This window comes from Orcinus orca, chromosome 14, assembly GCF_937001465.1.
Source record: "Orcinus orca chromosome 14, mOrcOrc1.1, whole genome shotgun sequence".
Classification (NCBI taxonomy): domain Eukaryota; kingdom Metazoa; phylum Chordata; class Mammalia; order Artiodactyla; family Delphinidae; genus Orcinus; species Orcinus orca.
In genome coordinates this window covers 81,983,427-82,009,469 of record NC_064572.1, presented here as the reverse complement: position 1 = coordinate 82,009,469, position 26,043 = coordinate 81,983,427, and the positions used below count along the sequence as shown (strand labels likewise).

General features: G+C 46.4%; 1 protein-coding gene across 1 annotated transcript in view; it reads right to left on the bottom strand.

Moving 5' to 3' along the window:
* Window positions 1–2,081: 2,081 nt before the first annotated feature.
* PSTK (phosphoseryl-tRNA kinase) overlaps window positions 2,082–26,043 on the bottom strand; it is a 329,297-nt gene continuing 305,335 nt past the window's right edge. Inside the window, exon 6 of the mRNA XM_049696784.1 lies at window positions 2,082–2,371. Coding sequence (XP_049552741.1) covers window positions 2,097–2,371 — 275 coding nt within the window. The 3' untranslated portion in view covers window positions 2,082–2,096. The remainder of the gene's footprint in view (window positions 2,372–26,043) is intronic.

The window sequence follows — 26,043 nt, the reverse complement described above, 5'->3', positions numbered from 1 at the left end:
CTCTGTGAAATGGGTGAATGGCTGAGCGCTCTTCAAAAGTGGAGACCATATTATTAGAACATATTTGCCCTTCACCACCTACAGGCATGATACACCCACACAGGCCCCGCTGCTAGAAAGATGCCGCCGTGACTTAGGGATCGTCTCTAGCCTTGTAGCCAGGTGGTCTGTGGGGCAAGTGCTCCTCTCCTCCAGGCGGTCAATGACAGTTGGTTAGAAATAGCCACCAAGGTCAAGTTTGGTCCCTGAGAAAGCCACCCTCTCCCTCCACCCAGATGGTGCCGTTGCTCATGACCGTCACAGAGAGAATCTAATTTTCAGAAAACGGATCTTCTAATGCCATTAATTACAGTATTACGCACTGTAATTACCCTGGTCAGGATTTTCACAACTCAGACCTAACTAACTATATTACTAAATAATTAGCATGCAGTTGGGATGTTATATTTCATATATTAATGTTAGAAGCTCTAGAATGTTAATTCCATGCTCTATCGCTCGGTCAGTAAAAGGGGCATCGCTGTGTCAACCGATGGCGGCTTTTGTTTTCACACCTCCAGCCCATTACCCTTGAACTGAACATTTCCTCAAGAAATGGAGCCGAGATGTCACTGGAGGGATTTCCGGAAGCTCTGGGGTGTAACTCAGCTACAGTGCAGAGACAGAAAGGTATCCACGGAGAGAGGCTTGGCTACCAGTTCCTCCCTGCGTAGGGCTTTTCCCAGGCAGAAGGGGTGTAAGGAAGGCATGGCTTTTCCAAAAGGTGCCAAGAACATTCGGGAAGAGGCACAAATATTTAAGTTCAGGAAGCTTGGGAAAAGGCAAGTTCACCTTCAAATCTCGACCCCAGCAAGAAAGAAGCAGGTGTCTCCGTAAGGATCAGGCTGAAGGTGGGAAGCACGTGCTGTCTTTGCTTAATTCCTCAGGTGTGCCATGATACTTCCTGTCTCTGCGCCTCCCCATACTGTGACCTGTGCCTGAAAGCTCTCCCCTGATGGCCCCACCACCACCACCCCGCCTCGTTAGCTGCTTCTCTTCAGATTTCACCTCAAACGTCACTCCTCGGGGAAGGCTGCCCAGAACCTCCACCACTGGTGCCGTCAGGCTCCCGGGACTCAGTAGCACAGCCCTGTCTGCTTTTCCTCCTTGCCCCGACGATAAGGTGACAAAATGTATTGGGTTGTGTGATTTTTTTTAATCAGGGCCTTCCTCCTCTATGGAATGCAAGCACAATGTAGGGGTGAAGCACCCCACTTCTGTTTATTATGCCCCCAGGGCCCACCCAGCACAGTGCCTCCCCCTTTGAGACACCCAATATTTGCTGAATGAATAAAACAGATAAACTGAGTGAGAAACTCAGCCAGGCTGGACTGGGCGGGCTGCTTTCATTTTGACCCGTTATCTCTCTGGCCTTAGCAGGAGTTTTATGATTTTCTTGCCCTTTCACTAAATAGCTGTACAGTCTAAATGGCGGCATGTGTGGTGAGCCGAGGATGCTCCACAGCAGGAAATGCCGGGCCCAAAGCCCCCATCCCCAGGGGCTTCCCTGGTGCCACAGCGGTTGAGAATCCGCCTGCCAATGCAGGGGACACGGGTTCGAGCCCTGGTCCGGGAAGATCCCACATGCTGCGGAGCAAGTAAGCCCATGTGCCACAACTACTGAGCCTGTGCTCTAGAGCCCGTGTGCCACAACTACTGAAGCCCGTGTGCCACAACTACTGAAGCCCGCGCGCCTGGAGCCCGTGCTCCACAACAAGAGAAGCCACCACAATGAGAAGCCCGCGCACCGCAACGAAGAGTAGCCCCTGCTCACCACAACTAGAGAAAGCCCATGCACAGCAAAGAAGACCCAACACAGCCAAATAAGTAAATAAATAAATAATAAAATTTTAAAAAGCCCCAGTCCCCAACACGCAGGCTGGAAATAACCAAAGGCAGCTTCTGTGGAAGAATAGGTTAGGACTTCAACACAGCCACCCGGGGCCTATTATGCCCCATATTCTCCTTAAGCCCAATCATGAATTCCTTAAACGGATCTTTATGGAGTATATGCCGCATGCCAGACCGTGTTTAGGTGTCAGGAATACAGCAGCAAGTCAACCCAAAGCCCTGCCCTCATGGAGCCTGAATTCTAGTGAGGAGAGACACACAAGAAACAGATAGGTAGGTGGAACACATAGGATGCCAGGTGGTGATAGCATCCTGGAGGAAAATACAAATGGAGGACAGGGGGCTTCCCTGGTGGCGCAGTGGTTGAGAGTCGCCTGCCGATGCAGTGGACACGGGTTCGTGCCCCGGTCCGGGAAGATCCCACATGCCGCGGAGCGGCTGGGCCCGTGAGCCATGGCCGCTGAGCCTGCGCGTCCGGAGCCTGTGCTCTGCAACGAGAGAGGCCACAACAGTGAGAGGCCTGCGTACGGCAAAAAAAAAAAAAATGGAGGACAGAGAGGGTTGCTATTTTGAGGCACGCCTCTCAGATAAGCTGCCAGTCGATGAAGCAGCCCAGGCAGCAGGACAGCGAGCGCCGGGAGTATTTGCTTTTGCTCCTCAGCCTACCTACCAGTGGCATTTAAAGAACAGAGAGTAGTGGTAGCTGGTACCCAAGATCTCTCTGCAACATTTGTGGCTTGTAGTTATAGCCGGTCCATTAGGTGAGGCCAAAGGAGTGGACTGCCCACGCCGACCAGAGTTCAGAGGACCTGCGTGCCCACAGTCCAGCTTTTCCGGAGCCTCAGGGCACTGCCAGCTGGCTGCTCAGTGGGGGCTCTGGAAGGTGATCAGAGGAGGGAAGGGAAGGAACGGTGACCCAGTGTCTGCTTCCAGAGCATCTCAGAGGGAACTTTTCACACCCAAGAAGGGCATTGCTGAAAGATCTCTAGACAGAGGGGAAAGACAAACAGCAGATGTTTTTCAAACTTCTAGAACTACAAATGGGTGACAGCAGCCCAAATGAAGCCAGCTGTAGGCCTGCACAAGAGCCTCAGGGAACTGCTGAGTCACTCCCTATGCGTTCCCTCCCGCGCACCTCTGATCAATCAGCTTCCTAACTGGGAGCCAAGGAACAAGCCATTTCGCAGTGGGACTGAACTATCGGAGCCTTAATGACTGGTTTCTGTTATAACCAGTCAGGCATCAGCACAGCAGGGCCTCAATCAGAAGCATCCACTTCGTCTGTGAGCGTTAAAACCACCAAGGACACGTCTGAAGATGGCTCCCTCCACCAGTCCTGATTTTGCTTTTACGCAAGAGCAGCTGTTGTAGCCTAGAGCCTACAGACTCCCCTTTCCTGCACCCCTGAAAGTCCAGTCTCTGAGATGAAAGGTCTGGCGATCCACCTTCCTACCAGGAAGCAGAAGCAGGTATTGGAAGTCAGCGCGTGCTCCTGCATCCCAGAATCAGGATTTCCTATGGCCCATGGAATCCCCTTTCTGGCACCAGGGCCCTGTCAAACACCTGCAAGCTGAAGGTCATGGACATACCAAAAGGAGGTCAAGGAGGACAACCTCGCACTCTCTAGAGCTGCAGTCTCCTCACTCCGGGGCTCACCAACTGGTGAGCCTTGCCCTTGCCTGGCCCCCTGCCCCAGACCCACTGCCCACTCTGTCCCTGAAGCTTTGACTCTTGTGTTGTGTGTAGACATCTTGGACTACAGGACTGGGCTGAATGCCCAACCTTTGCTCAGAACTTGGAATCTAGGCCCAACCCTCCCTGAGAGCCCTGCCCAGCAGTCACCCAAGATCCACCCAAGCTGCGTGTGCAAAAGCACATTTCCTGGCTTCCCTGTTGGCACAGTGGTTGAGAGTCCGCCTGCCGATGCAGGGGACGCAAGCTTGTGCCCCAGTCCGGGAGGATCCCACATGCCGCGGAGCGGCTGGGCCCATGAGCCATGGCTGCTGAGCCTGTGCGTCCAGAGCCTGTGCTCCGCAACGGGAGAGGCCACAGCAGTGAGAGGCCCGCGTACCACAAAAAACAAAAACAAAACAAAACAAACAAAAACAAAACAAAACAACTAGTTATATACAAGGGAACCCCCATAAGACTATCAGCTGATTTTTCAGCAGAAAATTTTCAGGCCAGAAGGGACTGGCACGATATATTCAAAGCACGGAAAAGAAAAAATTTACAACCAAGAATACTCTACTCAGCAAAGTTATCATTCAGAATTGAAGGAGAGATAAAGAGCTTCCCAGACAAGCAAATGCTAATGGAGTTCATCACCACCAAATTGATCCTACAAGAAATATGAAAGAGACTAATTTAAACAGAAAATAAAAGGCCATAACTAGAAACAAGAAAACTATGAAAGAAAAAAAATCTTGCTAGTAAGGGCAAACATATAGTAAAGGTAGTGGATCAACCACCTATAAGAGTAGTATGAAGGTTAAAACACAAAAGTAGTGAAATCATCTATATCTAAAATAATCAGCTAAGTGATACACAAAGTTAAAAGGCATAACATATGATGTCAGAAACATAAAACCTGGTGGGGGAGTAAAAATTTAATGATTTTATGGTGCTCTCAAACATAAGCAACCATCCACTTAAAATAAACAGCTATGTACATAGGTTGTTATGTATGAAACTCAGTAACTGCAAACCAATAACCTATAACAGACACACACAAAATAAAGCTTAAGGAATACGAAATAACACTAAAGAAAGTCATCAAATCACCAGGGAAGAGAACAAGAGAAGAGAGGAACAGATAAGAATTACAAAAACAACCAGAAAACAAGTAGCAAAATGTCAATAAGTGCATACTTACTGATAATTAATTTAAATAGACTAAATGCTCCAATCAAAAGACACAGATGGCTGAATAGATTTAAAATATCAAGACCAATATACATGCTGCCCACAAGGGACTCACTGCCGATTTAAAGGCACACACACACACACACACACACACACACCCCGTCTGAAAGTGAGAGGATGCAAAAAATTATTCCACGCAAATAGAAATGAAAAGAAAGCCAGGTACCAATACTTAGACAAAATAGACTTCAAAACAAGAGACACAGAAGGGCACTACATAATGATCAAAGAATCAATCCAACAGGAGGACATAACAATTGTAAATAGCTATGTACCCAACATAGGAGCACCTAAATATATAAAGCAAATACTAATAGACAGAAAGGGAGAAATTGACTGTGTTACAATAACAGTAAGGGACTTTAATACCCCACTTACGTCAACGGGTAGATCATCCAAACAGAAGATCAATAACGAAACATTGGCCTTAAGCATGTTAGATCAGGTGAATTTAATAGATATATACAGAACCAATGGATCCACAAAGAAAGCCAAGAGGAAATCAAAAAACACCTTGAGACAAATGAAAAAACAATGTTCCAAAATCTATGGGATGTAGTAAAAGCAGTTCTAAGAGAGAAGTTTATAGTGCTACAGGCCTACCTCAGGAAACAAGAAATACCTCAAACAATCTAAGCTTACACCTAAAGGAACTAGAAAAAGAAGAACAAACGAAACCCAAAGTTAGTAGAAGGAAGGAAATAATAAAAATCAGAGCAGAAATAAATGAAATAGAGACTTAAAAAACAATAGAAAAGATCAATAAAACTAAGAGCTAATTCTTCGAAAAGATAAACAAAACTGACAAACTTTTAACCAGACTCATCAAGGAAAAAAGAGAAAGGGCCCAAATAGATAAAATCAGAAATGAAGGAAGAGAAACTGGTGGTCGCCAGAGGGGAGAGCGCTGGGATTGGGCAAAATCGATGAAGGGGATTAAGACATACAAACTTCCAGTTACAAAATAAATAAGTCATGAGGATGTAACGAACGGCATAAGGAATATAGTCAGTATTATTGTAATAACTTTGTATGGTGACAGACGGTTACTAGACTTAGCGTGGTGATCAATTTGTAATGTATATAAATGTCAAAGCAACACATTGTACACCTAAAACCAATATAATATTGTATGCCAACTATACTTCAATTAAACAATGACCATTTACACAACATCCTAAGTCCACTCACATTGTTAATTGGATTAACTTTGCAAAATTATAATCTTTTAGTAAAAAGATAGTTAATGACTACAGAAGCCAGATCGCCACAATTATTGGCCATATTCAGAATTGTCCAGAGACCCCCAGCCCCAAATTTTGCCCCTCGATTACCATCCTGGTCTTGCAACACTTGGAGCATGGGCTGTTAGCAAGCGTGATGGCAGTGGGAGGTATGGGTGAACCTCAGGTATCCAAAACTTTCTCTGACTCACACTCTCCCCAGGATTAAGATGTCTTGCTTATCTTTTGTACCTTAGAGACAGAGAGAAACAAGTCTTTCCAAACTGGGAGCAAGGAATGCCTGAATTCTCTTAACCTGTCGTTGAGGCCTAAAGTCTCGGCACACAGTAAATGCTCAGCCAGTCACGGTTGAGACGATTATGACTGAGCTAGGACAATTCTGATGACAATGAAAGTAATACAGGCTCTAATCCTCACAGAGGGGAGGGGGCTTTGACAGGTGCATGCAGGAGGCAAACCTCTAGGCAGGGTTCACCTGGCATTGCTCCTCTGCACAAGCAATGGGCTGACTGTGCTGGGTGCTGGGTGCTGCGCCCATGACGCAGGAAGCGTCAAAGCTAAGGGTGATTTGCAAGTTCACTGGCCCAGTCCCTGGGCCCAACTTCTAGGAAGCAGGCACTTGATAAACATAACACATGCTCCACTTTCCCACCACTCCAGAGAATGGGAAAGAGAACTCACATGCGGACATGGACACATAACCTAACACTTCACCATTTCCAAAGAGCCTGGCTCACAACCACCTGACAGAAGCAAGGTACATCATTGTCACCAATCCCCAAGAGGTGAAGGGATTTGCTCAGGTCCCACAGCTCACAAGGGGGCTGAGATGCAAATTCAAAATCCCAGGTTCCTTTCACCATGCAGCATAGAATAGGTTGCCTTTAAAATTGAGGTTATTCTTGCTATCTGATGAGTATTTTTTTATAGAATGAGGATCAGGCTGATTCCGTTCAAGCAGTGGGAATAACAGAGTCATCTGAGGGCCGCTGGGAAAGCAGCTGGAGGCCAGCCTAGGAGCGAGTACCCGGGAAAACCCGAGAGTAAGAACCAGAATTCCAAAAAGCAAAGTGGAGACAGTAAGTCTGGTGAGAGGACAGACCTGTTCTTGTTGGCACCTTCTGAAATGACCCAAGTGCTTGCTCAGCAGAGTAAATGGGAAAATCTGGAAATGTCCTTACATAAGCAGTGTTCATCAAGGGCCTCCCTGGGCTCAGAAGTGTGGAGGGCACTAGGGTTACCTGAGTGCCCCCCGCCCCCGGAAACATGGACAAAGGATGTCATCAGAACAAAAGTGTTGGGAAACACGTGCTGCGGTAGAGGCCCAAGGTGGGTGGGGGGGTTGCGGGATATGATAGCTATATGACTATAACTACTGCTAACAACACCGAAACAAATGATAATACTTAGATCTACAAGGTGCTTGCTGTGATTGTGCCCATTTTACAGATGAGGAAAAGCATGCCCTGCTGAGTTTCCAAAGCTGGGACCTGGAGGAGCCAGGGATCAATCCAGGGCCCCATCCTTCACCTCTGTGAGCCTAGATCCCAACAATGGCTTAGGAAATGGCTGAGAACACAGACAGCATGGACCCTTCCCACAGTCTCTCTGTTCCTAATGCTCCCATCTCCCCAACCTGAGGGCTACTTGAAGTTCCAGAGCCTCGAGGGGCCTTCAGCCTTGAGCCCAGCCTTTCCCCGGATAACCCGGCACTGCTTCCGTCAGCGGCACAGGTCTCCCACTGAAGGCTTGGCCCTTCACACAACCAAAAAGGCTCACCCCAGCCCCCTGGAGTGTTGTCAGCCCCTGACTTAGCCTCCTCAGGTCTCTCTGAGAAGCAAATGCCCCCCCCCACCAGCACGTGCCTCCCCCTTCTGGCTCCCCCGCCCCAGCTCCCCGTGTCACGCCATCCATCTCCAGGTACAGGCTCTTCAGCTGCGCGTTTTCAACGGCGCCATGCACAGCTGGCCTGTAGCCACCGATCCCCACATGTTATTCTTTGCCTTTATCTTGTTAGCATAATGTGCAGCTTCATTAACCAGCCAGATGAATCATTTAGTAATTGGAGCTACTGAATTTAATTTTCCACTTTCTATTTTTTATAATAAAACAAAGTCATAATTTGCCCACAGGTCAAGGAAGGCTCCATGTTGCTGTTTTGAGTCAAGGTTAGGCCAAGAGTACAAAATGGCAGGCAGGGATGGAGTTTATCCCTCTCACTGATCCTGCCACACTTGTTGGAGTTTCTCAGGCACTGCACCCAACTGGGTCACTTTCCCAGTTCCACAGAGAATGGAACTCGGGACCTGAACGAGAATTCATTTTCCTTTTTACGGTGAGATATAACCACGATGGTAGCATTGCTAATAGGTCAGCGTGAAGAACAGAATAGAATACAATGTGCAAAGTTACAATGTGCTCATAGAATACAATGTGCAGAGTTAATCAAGGAGACGTCATGGAATCAATTAGATGTCGAAGTATAAGAGAATCAATTTGTCTTGCAAAGATTTTCTCCCAAGAACTCTACTCCCCCCGCAGTCAAGTGACCTGGATGCACCTGCCTTCTCACTACCCTGTTACTGAAAAACATGAACCCCAATGATGAACCAGTACTCGAATGTCAACATCGGAAGGAAGGCTAATTAGCGTGGACCCCACCCTCCTTCCTACATGACTGAAATGCACCAGTTGAAGGCTCCTTGTAATTTGACTACCCCGGCGCCTCATCTCTGATTAAAGCCTGGCTGCAAACTAGAATGCAGTTAATTTATTGTAAGTTTTATTAGGTATATAAAAGGAAGCAGGAATGACTAGCCTTTCGTTGCTCGAGATACATTTCATCCATGACTCAGAGCAGATTCCTTGCAGATTAAGCTTGTTAATTTCCCTCCCCGCCAACATTCTTCTCCGCATTGCTGAAGCAGAAGCCACAGGCTCTTGTCTGAAATGGACGGGATGAAAAGGGCTGGGCACCCCACTCCCACCCCCGGGACAACAGTTACATTAACCACTTTGTCCTTTTAATTCATCTAATTACAAGCAGGGAGAAAGCTGCTGCCTCAGAGGCTCTGCTCCTCCGCCAGAGCGCGAAGCTGCTGGGCCATTGCTTGGGGCTTTTTGTTGTCTTATTAGGGGTGCTTTTGTTCAGAGAGATGGTTAAAGCCATTTTCAGCAGCCAGCGAGATGAAGCAGTTTCAATAAGGATACAATGTACTTGTTTAAATTACCTTTCAAAATGCTCAAAACCATTAAGGGGGAGGTGCTGCAAATAAAAGTTGGATTTTTTGTTATAATGTTTTACCCTAATAACAGCTTTTATTTTATTATAATCCATTAGTTGACAATATTATTCTATAGATTATTAGGCAGCAATTTTGTTATTTTATCACACTTTCAGCACTCACTCACCGGGCCAGGATCCACAAATCTCAGTATAATATGCTTTCAATTTTGTTAAAATCTCTATTTAACTGGTTTGGCTACGGAACATCTTGGCAAATGTGTTTTTAATTTCGTCCTAATTAACTTGACAGTTGACGGAACTCGAAGGTGGCGTGATGGTGTCCCCTTTTTCTAGGGTCCCTGCAGCTCCGTTCCTGGGGTCCATTTTTTTCTCTCTCTGGTCCTAACAAGGAAGATGTCAGAGATAACACCCAGGAGAAGGGTCTTTCGTCTCTGTCAAAAGTACATGCAATTTTTTAAAAACCAATTTTAAAAATCTGGCTTTCTTCTTCATCTGTAAAAAGGTCACTGGTTCTGAGGGGTTCTCAAAAATGGCTTGTTTCTATAGGTATGGTTCCTGAAAGATGAAATGAAGGCAAAGCAAGTGAGAAGGGAGGGATTTTGTTGCCCAGATAGGAAGCCAGCTCTTTCTGAATAGATGTTATGAAAGAGAAGCCATGTTCCTTCTATTTCACCCACACTTCGTGGGGAAACAGCCTTAAATGCTCTGCTTTTGGGGGGTCAGCCCTGGGAATAGCAGCTTTAAGACAACTTACCCTTGCTTTTTAAGCAATTCCAAATTTTCTCTCTTCCAGGGAATTTTGCCCTGGCAACCACTCTCAAGATACCATCTGCTACTTTGCTTCCAGAACCCTGCAGCATCTCAGAACCAGGCTTCTCCCTGACCCTGAGCAGTGCCAGCAGGGATGCAAGTGACCACGAAGCAACAACTAATTGGTTTTTTTCTGAACAAGTAATGCCTTCCTTACAGAGAGGTAAAGAGAATCTCTGTAAAGAGAATCCAATCTTCTCTATGACTTTTCTTATACAAAGAGATGAGGGCATCCAGGAGTCTGCATGGAAACCTTAAGATGATTTGAGGCCAGGTTCTTGAGTGAATATTCACAATTTGTAGTGAGCGGGCCGTAAGTGCAAGAATCACCTGAGAAAGACATTTCATGAAAAACTTCTTTCTCGAATTAATGCCAAAGAGAAGTAAAATGTTCTTCCGCTACTTTGTCTCTAAAACTGCTCTCTAGCTTGTGAACATCTGTCAAGAATATATATTTCCCGGGCTCCAAACTGCCCATATTTTAACAGCCAGCTTAGTTAAGCCACTAGAGTTTCACTAACACGCTGCATATGAAATGGAAACAGTACCAGAATGAAAGGACGCTGGAGCTCTTGGCGAAGGCATTTCGCTCCTTCCAGATGGATGGTCGGAGTTGTGGGTGTTTCTCCTCCTAGTGTGGCCTCACAGGTGGAGCCTTACACACTGAAAGATGGCCCCCATCTTACCAGGCCAAAATTAAGTTTTGCTGGGGACACTATAGCAGGGCATGTGTTTGACCATCGAGCACCACATGTGGCCATCAGAAAGAAAAGAAAATAGGGTTTCATTAAAACGGCAGGCAGTCAGGGCCCAGCCCTGGCTTAATTACAGTTTCAGTAGTATTTGCTTTAATTGGAAAGAATAAAAGAAGTGAAGTGGAGTGAATGAAGAAATTAGCATATCTATCACTGTTGTCACATTGTACCCTGGCCTTAAAACACTGTTCGCCCCGTATCTCCGAAGATGTGCCGAGCACTGAAAAATATCTGGAACGGCAATTAGCGAACCTCAGACTCCATCTTTGTGGAATTCTAATTAAAGTCTTTTATAATCTCTGGGAGGTATTTTTTAAGATCTGCTACATACACTTTGCAACAACTGTTCGTTACGCCAACATGGCACGGTCCAGGCCAGAACTGCAGTCATCTTGTGCCATGTACTCAAGGCGGTTCTGAGCCAGCTCAGGCAGCCCAGAAACGTCACAGAGCCTGCTTGCTGCTGAGACGGTGGGTCCCAAAGGCAGCTTCTGACAACTGGAATTTTTTCTGCTTACTGGACTTCCCAATAGTCACCAACACAGGAAATGTCAGAGCTTCGAGATCCTTAGGTATGGAAGAGCCTCAGCCCCATCCCACCGCCTTTTTATGGATCGGGAAACTGAGGCCCAAGGTCCCCAGACTAGGATAGAGTACAGCAAGGACTTTTTCCCAGTCCTGTGTTTTTGGCAAATTCCAGTCTACTCTGTCATAATATTTCATCTGGTGGCATCTCAGGAAAACCTTTCCCATTGAAAGAAAATATTGTCATAAGGGATTAAATTTCATTCACTAGAAGTAAAATATTTCCTATAATCCAGGTAATATTTTCACATGCCCCAAAGTAATATATTACGTTTAATACAAAGAGGCTCCTCCTTTGGCATGGTTAACGCATACACATCAGTCTATGACTCTATGACTCAGTCTATGACATGGTTAATGCATACAAGTCAGTCTATGACTCTGAGTTCGGTTAGGATGTGGCCAAGGAAAGTTTTTCAAGATCACGTCCTCTGTGGAAGGAACAGAGGTATGTACTAGAGATATGTACTAGATATGTACTATACCTTCCCATTGGCTTGGATTCTGGAAAAAAAGGTCAAATGCATGATAATCCCAAGAATCTCGTGGAGGTCACAGAAATGGCTCATAATAAGAGCTCCCTTTTGTGAGAGCCTCTTTTGTGCTGACTCGTCACATGGTGGTTCTGTTACCCCCACTTTGAAGATGAAAAGACTGAGGCAGAAAGAAGTTACGTGCCCAAGGTCAAATAAGCCACGAGCTGGGCTTTAAACTCCAATTCGCTTCCAAAGGGCTTCTCCCACCAGCTACCCGGCCCTCCCAAGGCAAAGGACCAATTCCAGAGTAGAAAACGAGAGAAGGGCCTATGCGTCCCACACTATGAATCCATTCTCTTCCTGACAAAGCCCTGGCCAGGTGAAGGTCCAGGAAGCCTTGCCGATGAGGCCCCAGGCCCAGGCGGGGTCCTTCTGGACGTTTACCCAGACCGAGGCCTTCCTCCCAGCCCACTGAGGACAGCGCTGCTCTTTGGTGACAAGCCCTCAGAACAGTAGCTCATTGTGCAGCTGAGAAGAGGTGCCGCGTGGCCAGGGCACAGGGCTACCTCTGAGGTCAGAGGGAAGTGGCCGGGGGACAGTAGCGAGACCTCCATGCAGAAAATTACAGGGAGGAAACCATTCATTGTCCCATCACAAAGTGGTCATCGAGAAGCGTGTGACTGGCTCCTCGCTGGAGCGTGGCGAGGCCCTGTCCTGGGTCAATCCTCAGGGCGACTCCACGGGGCCTTACGGCGTCCCCACCGCAGTGGGCGTGAGTTGAGCACAGGAAGCTCTTAGTCTCCTTCAGCCCTCATTGCCCAGGAGGAGCCGAGAAATGTGTTTCACACAAAGGCATGTCAGAACACCCAGATAAAAGGGTGACGAGGGGCCAGCCAGAGGCAGAGGCCTCTGGCCACCTGAGCCCAGCTTGGCTCAGTACCTGCAGCGCCCGGGAACGAGAGGCTCTCTGACTCACCTGTCTCCAGCATCAGAAACCTTCTGGCGCTGTTTTGAGCCCTTGCTCAAGGCTCAGGGGCAGGCAGGTCGCTGCCCCCAGAGGTAGCTGTGGGCGGGACCAAAAGGTTTCGCCCCACTCTCCAAAAAACGAGAAAGAGGCCGCTCCCCCAGCTGCGTGGAACCCCTGCTGGCCTGGCATCTGGGCATCCTGGTGAGGACCGTGGGAACCCAGGTCGTGTGAGCCACAGAGAAGTGGCAGATAGAGCCCTGGTCCCACGAGGATCCCGCAGGCCACTCTGTTACACATCTCAGGAAGAGGCGCAGGGCTGGACGCTTCCCGAGTGACTACCATGCCCAGGCACACCCATCCTTGGTCCCCTTTTGTCCTCATGACTCTTGGAGGTCGGGGAGAAGGCCTGGTTTCTCTCTGCAGGACCTGGAGCGAGCCACTTCTATTCTGGGCCTCAGTTTCCTCGTCTGTATTATGCACCCATGCCGCTCCATGACATCATCTGTGTCTGTGACCTGAGGCACGTAGTAGCCCCGGCACCTCGGTGATCAGGGCTCAGACCAGGGAGGGCCTCAAGTAGGAAAGAAAGAAAGAGAGAGAGAGGAAGGGAGGGAGGGAGGGAGGGAGGGAGGAAGGAAGGAAGGAATTCACCAAAAGTCACTGAAGACTAATATGGGGTCCTGGGAGCCAGGGGTGGGGAGCACTTAGAAACGAGGGCCACACGAGCAGAGGCAAACATCCCCAACCCCACGAGGGGCCAACCAAAGCCAAGAGCCGTCATCCTAGCAACAGTGGTGACCGCAGCGGATGGGCAACACTCTCAGAGCCCCTGTTCCGGGCGGAGCATTGTTCTGACTCCCTATGTTCGTTCATGAACTACCAGACCCCACCTCCCTCCTGTTCATGAACTATGGGGACCTGCCTCCATCCTGCACTGCCGTCAGGAGGTGGGGACCACAGTTAGTCCTCCTCTGCAGATGAGGCCTCGGAGGTGGAGGTGAGGCACTGAAGGGGCCACGGTGGGTCAGCAGCTGAGCCACAGCCCAGCAGGCGGGCCCAGAGCCCCACTCTCAATCCCACTCCATCAGCGTCCACGCCACCTCTTCTCCCACCAGCCCCACACGCGGCTTCAGCGTCCTGGCCGGGAATCAGCTGACACCTTGATGCGAAAAGCAAAAGGTCAAGGAACTGAAGGCTAGTCCCTCTACGAGGACAGAAATGCCCCCAGTGCAGCCTGCCCTTGGCCCCATGTTCACCTCAGTGTTGCTCTGTTTTGTTTTTTCTGAGAGAGCAAAGGCCCAGCTCTGCAAAGGCACTATTGCTGAGTGGTTAGGCCCACCGCCTTTGGAATCAGTTACTAGTCTGAGTTCAGATCCCAGCCCTACAGCTTCACAGGATCCTAGGCAACTGACTGTACCCTGGCGTCCCACGGGTTCCTCACCTGGAAGGCAGGATCAGAGGTATTCACCTGCCAGGGCTGGCTGCAAGATTCAGTGAAAGAACGCATGTGCGGTGCTCACGATGGGGCCACGGAGACTCGGAGTGCTGCCGTCTCTCTTAGCCTTGGGTGCCCCGTGGCAGCACCCAGAGTGCCTGGCAGGGCAGAGGGTCCCACATGGGGCAAAAGAAACACCGTGGTCCCCAATCAAGGCCTGCGGTAAGCATCCTAGCCCTGCCGCCGCATGACCTGGTCAAGTCCCTTCCTCCGTGGGCCTTCTGGAAATCCGCTTCCCACATGCAAAAGATGGAGCCTAAAAAGATGGAGGAGGCGGAGCTTATCAAGGATGGGGTCCCGCCCACATCTAAAACTCTCTCCTTCTCAGGGGATTGGAGAATTGCAGGCCACATACAGTAATGTGAGGAAGAGTCCCCTCCGTGTTCAGCTGCTTTTCACCCTGTTCACCCACTGCTTCTAAAGCACTGATGGACTCACCTCCTGGGGCTGCATCGTGGCTTTTCCGACGAGAGGTGGAGGGTCTTAGAGAGGAGACTCATCTCCACGCAGCTGAAATGCAGCCGCCACCATTAACTAGGACAAACACACCCCTGTGCGTGGCTTGGCCCCAGCACACAGTCACTGGGGTGGTAATTGGGGGGAGGGGAGGGAAATATCCTTCAGGCAGCTTAGCTGCAGAAAACCATTTTCATTGAAAATATACATTTTGTAATTGTAAATGGAAAGATTACCTGTAATAGCGGTAACAGACCCATTTCCTAATAAGATGAACACTATAGCTGATGAGTGAAACATCTGTATATAGCTACGTACACCATTTCTGTACTGCAGGCTGCCAATTTGTTTCAGCGGCGAAAAGCGTGATTTAGTGTTTGTAGCATTACCATCTGTTGTCGTTATTACAGAAATTATATATAAACCAGTTAGTAAACACTTTGCCGAGTTGTCTGTTGTTTTGATAATCACCCATAATAACATCTAGCATCAATATGGTCTTTAAACCCGATTTGGGAGTTAATGGAATAAGAGGAAGCAGTCTGTATATGCACCGGGGTAATGTCATTAGGAATGTTTGCGAAGAACAAATTAAATCAGTTGTAAATTGTGCTCTCAAGTCAGCCAGAAAACCAGTCTTGTTCAGGAGAAGGGATTTATATTTTAACCTCGTGCAGAAAATGCACTTACACAGATTAAAATAAAATAGGGACTTCGCCGATGGATGGAAGTGGTAATTGCTAGCGCCTTAATGGCTTCCTGTTGGCTGCGTCATGCAGTGGGCACAGCTATTTTAAAAGTTAACCGGCACTCAGGGTCATACTTTCACTGATTCAGTCATTAAACCAGGCTAGACATGTCACTAAATGGCTGATTATTCAAATCACGAGCCTGCTCCATGGTTCCCCGGTGTCGTCTTTTGAACATGGGGATTTTCAGGGATGGTTCTCATAAAATCAAGATGAGTTGGATTCAAGTATGAGTCAATGGTAGCACGGGGCTGGGGTCTGGCCCATGTGGAGTGGCAGAGGGATGTCCCTCCTGCTTTCTCAGACAGGTGGGGGCAGGTGGGAGGCTGTGGCCGTTCAACCTCATTGCTTGGACGTCTCCAGGGTTCCAGGGGAAGAGTCAACTTGCGGATGTATCCAAAGGGGAGCCATGTTTAGCCAAAGCAATGCCACGGGGGAAAGGAAGCCAGCGAAGGAGGTGCTGGGGGATCTATTATTCCATTGTCAGACTATCATCAACATTATCACGTGCCAGATTACACTGCCGGGGGGTCAGGTCAGGGGCGGGGGGCAGGGGATGGGTTGGATCGCAGGTCTGTCTCCAGAGCCTCTGCGTTTCACCAGTCCACAGTGCTTCCTCTTCCTTCGAGAGCACTTTCAAGGCATTTCTCTTGTACGTTCTCATGAGATCTCTGGGAAACAGGTGTTATTAAATACTCTTATTTTGCAGTTGAGCAGGCAGAGGCTCACAGGGGGTCGGGCCTGTGTGAGTGAGACCACATAGCTGGCAAGAGGCCAGGTGGGAGGAGAACACAGGTTTCAGTGGAAATCTGGAAATCTTTCCCTGGCACTAAGGTGTTGAGCAGGGAGACCAAAAACAGACATTTACCTAGACACTCAGAAGTCAAGACCATTCCGGTCCGGAGCGTGTGTCTGTGCTAGGGATGAGGGTGGTGGCAGGAAGGACGGCAAGACCAGTTCTAGAATCCAGTCTGGTGACTAGGGAGCTAATCTAACTGGCAGCTGCAGAAGCTGGCTTTGGGGACAGGCCGGGAGGAGGTGGAGGAAGCCTCTTCACGAGTGCTTGTCCCAGCACGAGACAGCCAGGAATTGGGAATGGTAGCCCTTCATAGGAAGGGCCGGGCCATCCAAAGGGCCGGCCAGATGCCAAGCCTCTGGCCACACTTAGCTGGGAGCACAGAAGCCTCCTGCAACGTTTTCTGAAGAGCCGACATATACGACTGATTTTCCTTAAGATGATTTTTTTCAATGGCCCCCATTATGAACTCATTTTTACCTTATTTATTTTCATCTTTATTAGTTAAGCTATAAATGGCACATCAAATCCATAGTACAAAATAAATTTGGTTTTAAAGGAAGTCTTTTAAAAAGGAACCTAAGTAGGGACTTCCCTGGCGGTCCAGTGGCTAAGACTCTGAGCTTCCACTGCAGGGGATGCAGGTTTGATCCCTGGTCGGGGAACTAAGATCTCACATGCTGCACAGCGTGGCCAAAAAAAAAACAACCTAAGTAAAAATAGTGAGTCTATTTTTAAAATATTAAGTAGGCAATAGTACAGATGATATATAGACATAGCAACAATCATAAAAAGAATGATTAAAGCTTGGGTTTTGGAGCCAGGACAGCCTTGGTTCAAATTCCCGAGTGATCTGGGGTCAGTCTTAACCTCTCTAAGTTTATTTCCTCATGTATAACACAGGGCTAGGCATGGGAGTAACTGAGCCATCAGAATGCCTGCAGTGCCAGGGATGCTCAACAAACAGGGGCCAGTCACAAACACAAGGGACCCCAGGGCTTTCTCCCAAGAGCACCCCAGAGATGTTAGATCAGGACCCAAATGTCTTGTATTTCAGGCATATCTGATTAACAATGGCAGAACTGGAGCACACTTAGAAGCCAAGCACCCCAAGGACCACCATCCTGATGCCAGTAACTGCAGTACTCATTCCCAGGGGGATCAGGTCCCCTGCGGCCAGTTGTGGTACCTGGATATTCTAGTCCAACCTGGGTTTTTTGGTTTGGGGTTTTTTGTTTAATAAATGAGGGATCTGAGGTCCAGAAACATCTGATCACTTGCTCAAGGTCACACAGCCAGGGCAAGATGAGATACCCCTCAGTGAGCGCTACTGTTGCTTTAGGACATGCCAGGCCACGTGCTCCCTGATTCTTGTAAGTCATCACATTGAATCATCAAACCCAGATGCCCAGGACAGCGCCATCCTCATGAGCTCCATGTTCTACACGGCCATGCCGAGGCACAGAGAAGACTAACCCCTGGTCCTTAGTCACACAGCTAGAAGGTTGCAACAGCCAAAACAGCCAAGCAGTCTGACTCTGGATGGAGAGCCATGCTCTTAGTCAAGCTACTACACCAGGGGTGGGCAAACTACGGTCCAAGGGCCAAATCCCACCTGCTGCAGGTCTCAAAATGGCTGGGGAGCAAAGAATAGTTTTTACATTTGTAAATGGTTGGAAAGAAAATTTTTTAAAGTATTTTGTGACATGTAAAACTTACATGAAATTCAAATTTCCATGTCCATAAATAAAGCCTTATTGGAACACAGCCATGCTCATTTATTTACATATGATCCTTGTCTGCTTTCGTGCTGGAATGGCAGAGTTGAGCGGGGTCAGAGGTCATATTATCCATGAAGTTTAAAATCTTTCCTGTCTGGCCCTTTACAGAGAAAGTTTGCTGGTCCCTACACTCTACTGCCTTGGAAGTTCTGTAAACAAAGTGATGAAGGGAAAAGAAAGGAGTATCATCTTTGTCTCCAGAGTATCGTCCCAGGAGAATAAAAGGAGCGGGAATAAAGGGAAAAGAGAAACAAAAGGACAGAGAAAAAGAAGACCCATCCGTGCTGAGCAAGACGAGAAGGCTGGTTGTGGACATATTGCTGCTAACACTGAGATTACGGAGGTAAAGGAAGAAGGAGGTCTCAGTTTCAGAAATAAATGCCCCCCCCGCCATCCCCCCTTCTCGCCCCAACCCGTACCGCACCGCGGGGCCAGGGTGGTACTGACCAGGGTGAAATCCACACCCAAGTGACACCCGGAAAGGGAACCATAGAGACTGGGGCAATGTAGAAATACTTTAGGTGCTTGAGTATTTTTCATAAATTCATGTAATTATTTTAATTCAAAACCTTTAAAATATTAATGGGGGAGGGGGATCCAAAGCAGAGTTAATTATAGCAGCTCCACTCACCACATGTACTTAAGACTCCGTCAGCTTTTCCATTAGGAACCGCTGCTCTTCAGGGGGGCTATAATTCAACCAAATAAATTGGCCACAGGCTGAAGCTTGACATGCAGGTTTGCAGGGTGGGAATTAATTGTTTAATTGATTTGAATATTCAAGGCCTAAACGTGGAGGGGAAAAAAATACATTGCCATTTCAGGGACAGTTGACCTGAAGACACCTGCCCTTTTCGTAGCTCACTGGTCATCACGGCCCCTATTAAAACCCCACCATCCATCATCACGCTTCAAAAATACAGACCTATCTGTGGCTCTGCACCAAAAGGTTCTAAGTACCTTACTTAGCTCTTAAATTTGTGCCTCAGTTTTCCCTCAAATGAGCTTCATTTATCTGGAAAGGAATCTGTTCATGTGAATGTGTTTTAAAATAAGCCTTTTCATTTTGGGTAGCTTCAATATACAACCAGCAGCAATCACAGGCTTACCTTCCCTTTGGCTGAAATCTGATCATTAAACCAACTTGACTATTAGGGGGACTATCTGGCTGGAAAATGCATTTTATCCCTGAAGAATATGCCATATTAGTGAGAAAATTACTCTAAATGGGAACAAAGCTGACAACTGCTGCTTGCAGACTAATGGCCTAGTGTATATATCGCACCCAAAAAGCATGTCATCACCCAGCTGTTGAGCAAATCACTGGCATGAGATTCTGGTTGGCAGAAATGGGACATTATGGATGTCGAAAAGGTTTTAGGGATTTGGGTGGGTTTCTCACCCCTCCTTTTACTTAAAGCCAAGGGACCCAGTATCAGCATAACTCAAAAATCCCAGTAAGCCCAATGCTGTGAGTCGACATGGCCGCCTGCAGGTAGAAACACATCCTATTCTTGCTTCTACATGGGGTTACTCAGTAGCTATTCAATGCAAAATCTCATCCCGTGAATGGCAGAGCATTTTCTAACCCACTGCAGAGTTGTTCAACTCAACCTACTTAGGGACTTGGAGGATGCCCTGGGGCCCCCCAGACAACATGAGATGTCAGGGCAGTGACAAGAGGGAAGAATTGTATCATCGCATCGCACAGTAAATGCAGCGGCTGGGAGAAAGGAAGGAAGGACAGAGCCCTAAGAAGTCCTCAAGATGAAAAAGTAAAGGCTGGAATACGAAAAAAAAAGTTTGTTTCATTTTCAGACCTTGATACAATCTTCCTTATGAGAACAGATTCACATTTAGGCCATTTTCTGTTCTTATTAAGGGGAAAGTGGTATCAATTTTAATAAAGTCCAAGAACATTCGTTAATAGGATACATTTTTCATCCACCTACAAACATAGTGAAGTCGTGTCAGTGACTCAGAACATTCAAATAATGTTCTCTGTGTCTCCTGATGGGGGATCTGGAAAGAGTGGGATCTGAACAATACCAACCATTACAACTTTACTCTTCTTTTTGTGTGCTTCCTCAAACCTCCTAATTCAGATATTATTCCCCATCAATTTTTTTATTAGACATAATTCATATACTGAGATTGCGCCTTTTGAAAGTTTTTGGCTATAGGATCTCTCTTGTTGAAAATTCATGGCCAAGAACATAGAAATTTGGACTGACAATGCCCAGGAACAATAGGGTGGTTCTTCACAGCCTGAAACACCTACACATTGAACTAAAAAAGGCAGGTAAGTGGACTGGGGCCCCAAGCTAATGAGCAGAGAATCACCACCCTGTGCAGAGGGGTGAGGGGATGCCAGGTACTCCCCAAAGTTCCCAGGAGGTTTCTCAAACAGGAACAGACAGCACCTCCAATCATGTACCATTTTTGCGTTTTCCTTCACATGAACCTCTGGGTTCCAGAAACAAGCATTTTGCCTGCATCTGCCCTGAGAATATAGCTATATATCAGACTCTTCAAAGCCTCACATTCTTTTCAGTCAGGTAAAGAACATATTCATTCTGTTTTAAAAGCTGAAGTTTGACATATGCCTCAAGAAACCCTTAAACAGGAACCCTCCTACACTGTTGGTGGGAATGTAAATTGGTATAGCCACTATGCAAAACAGTATGGAGGTGAAGGTTCCTCAGAAAACTAAAATTAGAGCTACTGTATGATCCAGCAATCCCACCCCTGGGCATATATCCAGACAAATCTATCATTCAAAAATATACATGCACCCCTATATTCATAGTAGCATTATTCACAATAGCTAAGACATGGAAACAACCTAAATGTCCATCAACAGATGAATGGATAAAGAAGACGTGGTACGTATATACAATGAAATACTACTCGGCCATTAAAAAAGAATGGAAAAATGCCATTTGCAGCAACTTGAATGGACCTAGAAATTATCATACTAAGTGAAGTCAGAAAGAGAAAGATAATTATACCATATAATATCACTTATATGTGGAACCTAAAATATGACACAAATGAATTTATCTATGAAACAGACTCACAGACATAGAGAACAGACTTGTGGTTGCCAAGTGGGAAGGGGGGTGGGGGAGGGATGGATTGGGAGTTTGGGATTAGCAGATGCAAACTATTATATATAGAATGGATAAACAACAAGTTTCTACTGTATAGCACAGGGAATTATATTCAATATCCTGTGATAAAGCATAATGGAAAAGAATATAAAAAAGAATGTATATATGTATAACTGAATCATTTTGCTGTATAGCAGAAATTAACACAACATTGTAAATCAACTATACTTGTCAGGTATATAGTTGATTTTATATAAAATCAACTATATATATATATATATAGTATATATAGTTGATTTTATTTAAAATTTTTAAATAAATTAAAAAAAAATAAAGAAACCCTTAAATAAGAACCCATGTTTATGACCATGGGTATTTAAGCAAACAGCAAGTTTGTGATAATTACTCAACTCATTTATTAAGCTGAGATTGGAAGCAAGGCACTGTTCTAGTCTCAAACAAAGGCTCAAAGAGCACCTAGGAGAGAAAGATTCTACAGAAGAAGATAATTAGTAATGCAAAGCAATATATCATAGGATGTCCAAGCCGAAAGGAACCTTGGAGGTTGTTTAATCTAATATGTCCATTTTATGGATGGGGAATCAGATCCAAAGAAGTGATGTGACTTGCTTGGATTGTGGCAGAATCAGAGCCACAACTGTTTCACTGATCGTGTAATATATTGCTGTGGAGTCTTTGAAACAACCCTACAACATAGGGAGTATTTTCTCACCAATTTACAGGTGAGAAAACTAAGGCTCAGAGGGTTAAGTCATTTACCTGAGGTCACACAGTTAGTGACAGAGCCCCCCAGATTCCAACCCAGCTCCACCTGTTTCCAGGGCTATGTCTCTCACCCATTAGGCTCTGCAAAACCAAAGCACAAAGTGTGTTGCATGCCCCAATCTGCATGGGAAATGCCAATTTACCCTTAAAGACTCACTGAATTGATCCTGTCCTCTGTGCAGCCTCCCCTGAGCCCCTCTCCGTGGGCACGCCCTGGCCACCTCTGTCTCACTCTGCTGGATTTGTATCTCTGTGCCCCACACCAGGTCTTGCCTCGTGTACCCCCAGCCTGACCACACAGGGCTTGGCACACAGCAGGTACCCAGAAAATATCAGTTGAATGAATCCAGTGAATCTGCCAAACCCTAACCCCGGTGCCAGATCATTCTTGCGGTGCAGAGCTGCCCTTGCCTTTGGGTTCCAGCCAGACCGTCCACCCACACAGCGCTCCAGGCACGTGGGAAGTTACGACAGGCTTCCTGGTTCTCTTCCACTCATGACCCCTCGGGTGTCTTAGGCTAGTCTGTCTCAGGCTAGTCTGTCTCATGCCCCCAGCCAACACACATGCGTAGTCACTGTAAACCAAACACCCTCCTCCAGGAGACTCTCCTCTCCTTGTCCCCCTTCCTTTCCTTTCCCTAAACCCCACCCCTTTCTTCTTCCCAGCCCCTATACACACCAGTATCAGCCTTCACTCATCTCCATCTGTTCCCATGCTGACGGGAAGGAAGGATGCCCAGCAGAGAGAGGAAGGGGCTCTTTGGAGGCCAGTCTTAGCACATCTGCAGGACCATCGTATTTTAACAGCCCGGGGACGGCCTCCCCTTAGCACACCTCTTGAGTCCCATGATGCAACTTGCCCCGCCCTGAGTGGCATCACCAAACGCCCTTTTTGTTATCCTGACTTCAGTGAATTCCCAAGAGGTGAGTGGATGTGCGTTGGGGGGATGAAGTGTGGCAGGCAGGAAGTACCATCCTTCCACTTAATGAAACCTGACCAGTAATGAAAGCAATTTAAGGGCACAACTTTGATCTGCTGAACAATTAAAAAGACAAAATTTTGGAAAAAGTGACTTTCCTTGGGTTTCAAGAAAGCTAAATGCTGTTACTCTCAGTAGTGATAAATCAACTCCTGAAAATTCCAGATTTGCAGTAAATACTGAAATGCCCACTTTCATCCGTGATGGGGAAGTTGAAAGCTCCTGAGAATATAAAATTCTAATATCAGTGTCTCACCAATTTGCTCAAGTATCAAAATGCAATGAAGATACTTAGACTCAAACTACAAAAGTGCAGTGGGCTCCTTTTTTTTTTCTTTTTCTTTTTCGATAATTCAGAACATAGTTCAAAACTTATCTTTCCTCCAGTTCACCACTGTTACCATTAACACTGCAAAACCCTGGACCTGGAATTGTTTTACAGCTCTAACTGATTGAATGCCTACATGTACCAGCCTTGGTTTTAACCATTTAATGAAGGTTGTTTAACCTAATCCTCCAAAGCCCTGAGAGGAAAGGTCCATTAGCCCGTTTACAAATGCAGAGCCTGGGTTCAGGTTCAGGTCCACGTGTACACAGCTCAATGGTGGTAGCATCAGGATTCTAACCCAGGTCTGTCTGCACACCCTGCAGTCCCACTCTGTCTCCTTAGATTATGCCGGGGTTTGGCGTAGAACCACACCAACCCTGACATAGCCTGGGATATGGACGTTTTTCTATTGCAAGGGGATTTTTTGTTTTGTTTTCATAAATCTTCATCAGCCTGCGTATCTCTTTTGCTCATCTACCTGTTGCTGTCACTTCTCTCCATCATAGGATACCAAAGAAGTGTGGTTTGAAATTTCTGCTTTTGAGACTCTAGGTGAAGAGGCCTTGGCAAAGGTCATGGCCACTTACTGGTGATGTGAAATGTGGTGAAGCCAAAGGCAGCCCATGCACTCCTGGTACCTTCCTAAGAGTCCACGTTTCTACCCAATAACTAAGACAAACCCCAAGCTCCTGACCTGAAAAGCCCACCAAGGACCCATAGCACTAGCATAAATAAGAAAAAAGGAACTGTGCAAACGTGAGAGAAAGCGTTAGCCACAGTAGTAATTAACAAATGCAAACTGAAAACCTGAAGTAAGACTTTTGCCTATCCAATTAGTAAAAATTTCATAAGTAACAGCACTACATATGGAAGGGAAATGATAAACTTTCACACTTTATTTGTGGGAAAATAAATTGGTACACCTCTTTTAGAGAACAATTTAGTAATACATACAAGAACCTTAAAAACACTCACCTTTTGAATTAATAATTCCTCTGGGGGCCCTAAACCAACCATATAATCTGAAATTTTTAAAATGCTTTGCTTACAATGTTGTTTAGTGAAATCTTATTTATAGCAACATATATACACAAAACATGAAATAACCCCAAACCACAGTAATAGAGAATGGTTAAGTAATTTATGGTACAGCACATAAAAAATAGAATAGGATAAAATACTAGGCAACCATGAAAACTGTAACTGTAAAACGGTGTGACTCAATTTTTTAGTTACACGTGTTTGTTACAAAAACACACATATAAGAAAAAAGAAAAAGAAATACATTAAAATCCTAGCAGTAACATTCTCTAAGAACTTGTATTATTTTTATTTCTTAGAGTCTTATTTCTTATGTGCCCTTTTTACATTTTATTTTTATAATCAAAAAAGAAATAAGCCTTTAATACTATGTTTACAGAGCACTTATGATAATGTCTAAATAGGTGTGCAGTTATATTAGTGGGAAAAAACAAAAGGATAAAAAGAATATGATTTCAATTTCTGTATTTAAAAGAAAGGAAGGCATCAAAATATTACAGTGGGTGGTATAATGAGTGATTATATTTCTTCTATTTTTTCTATGCTTTCAATTTTTTCTAAAATATCAACACTATTTTCATACATATAAAAAAATCTATAATTTTGAAAAGGGGCTTATTTATCACAGGTAGCCATAACACTGACTCTGAAAATGCTAGCTAGATGGGCATACCTGAGGAGGGCTCTGACCTGAGGCCTGCTCCCTTTGTTTAAAAGCAAAAACAACAAACAAAATGGTGCCAGGAAAAGTTAGAGAGGTGTCGGAGACACGTCAGCCCGAACTGAGCGTTTCTCCTTGAGTTAATCAGAAAATTTGAAAGGTGAGCGGGGAATAACTTTCCCCCAGGCGTGCGTGTATCTGGGACCCTTCTAGACCCCACTGTCCCGCCCACACCCGCTCTCTGGAGGCCCTGGCAGGGCCAGCGGCCAGGTGTCACTTCCAGCGTGTGCCATGTGTCCCGTCTGCCCGGACACTCACGGACTGACCATTCTCGCAGGAGCTGAGCATGCGGGGCACGGAACCACCTCCCCTCTCTTCAGTCAGAATGCAGGGTTCCATCCCAAAGGAGAATTATTCTCCCAGGAGGAGGAGGGAGAAGAAAAATATTTTGCTTTAAAAATGATCTTATGACTGCAGCAAATCAGACTGCGTTTCCGTCTGAATAAAGATTGCATTATACACTGCGTGGTCCAGCGTGCGGGCTCTAGGCTCAGATCCAGCCTCAACCATCACCCACACCACACCACCAGCTGGGTGATGATCGGGGTAGTTATTTAGCATCTCTAAAATTCAAAATCCTGGTCTACAAAGTGGAGGGTCTCTCTCCCTCCAGGGACTGGTTTGAAGACTGAAAGTCATCAGGCCACATGAAGCACTCAGCGCTGGTGTGCCCAGCACACGGGCAATTCTCAGTAATCGTGAGCTGATGAGAGGGAATCTTAGTTCTGGTATCGGGATAAGGGCGTCCAAGAGACGTTTGTCAGCAGCCCACGGGCTCATCATCACACTGCTGAGGTCCGGATTTCTCAGCACCTTAAGGAAGGGGCAGGACAAATGGGCAGCCGAATAACCTATCACCCAAACCAGAAATAGTCTGAGAGCCTGAAATGACACTATT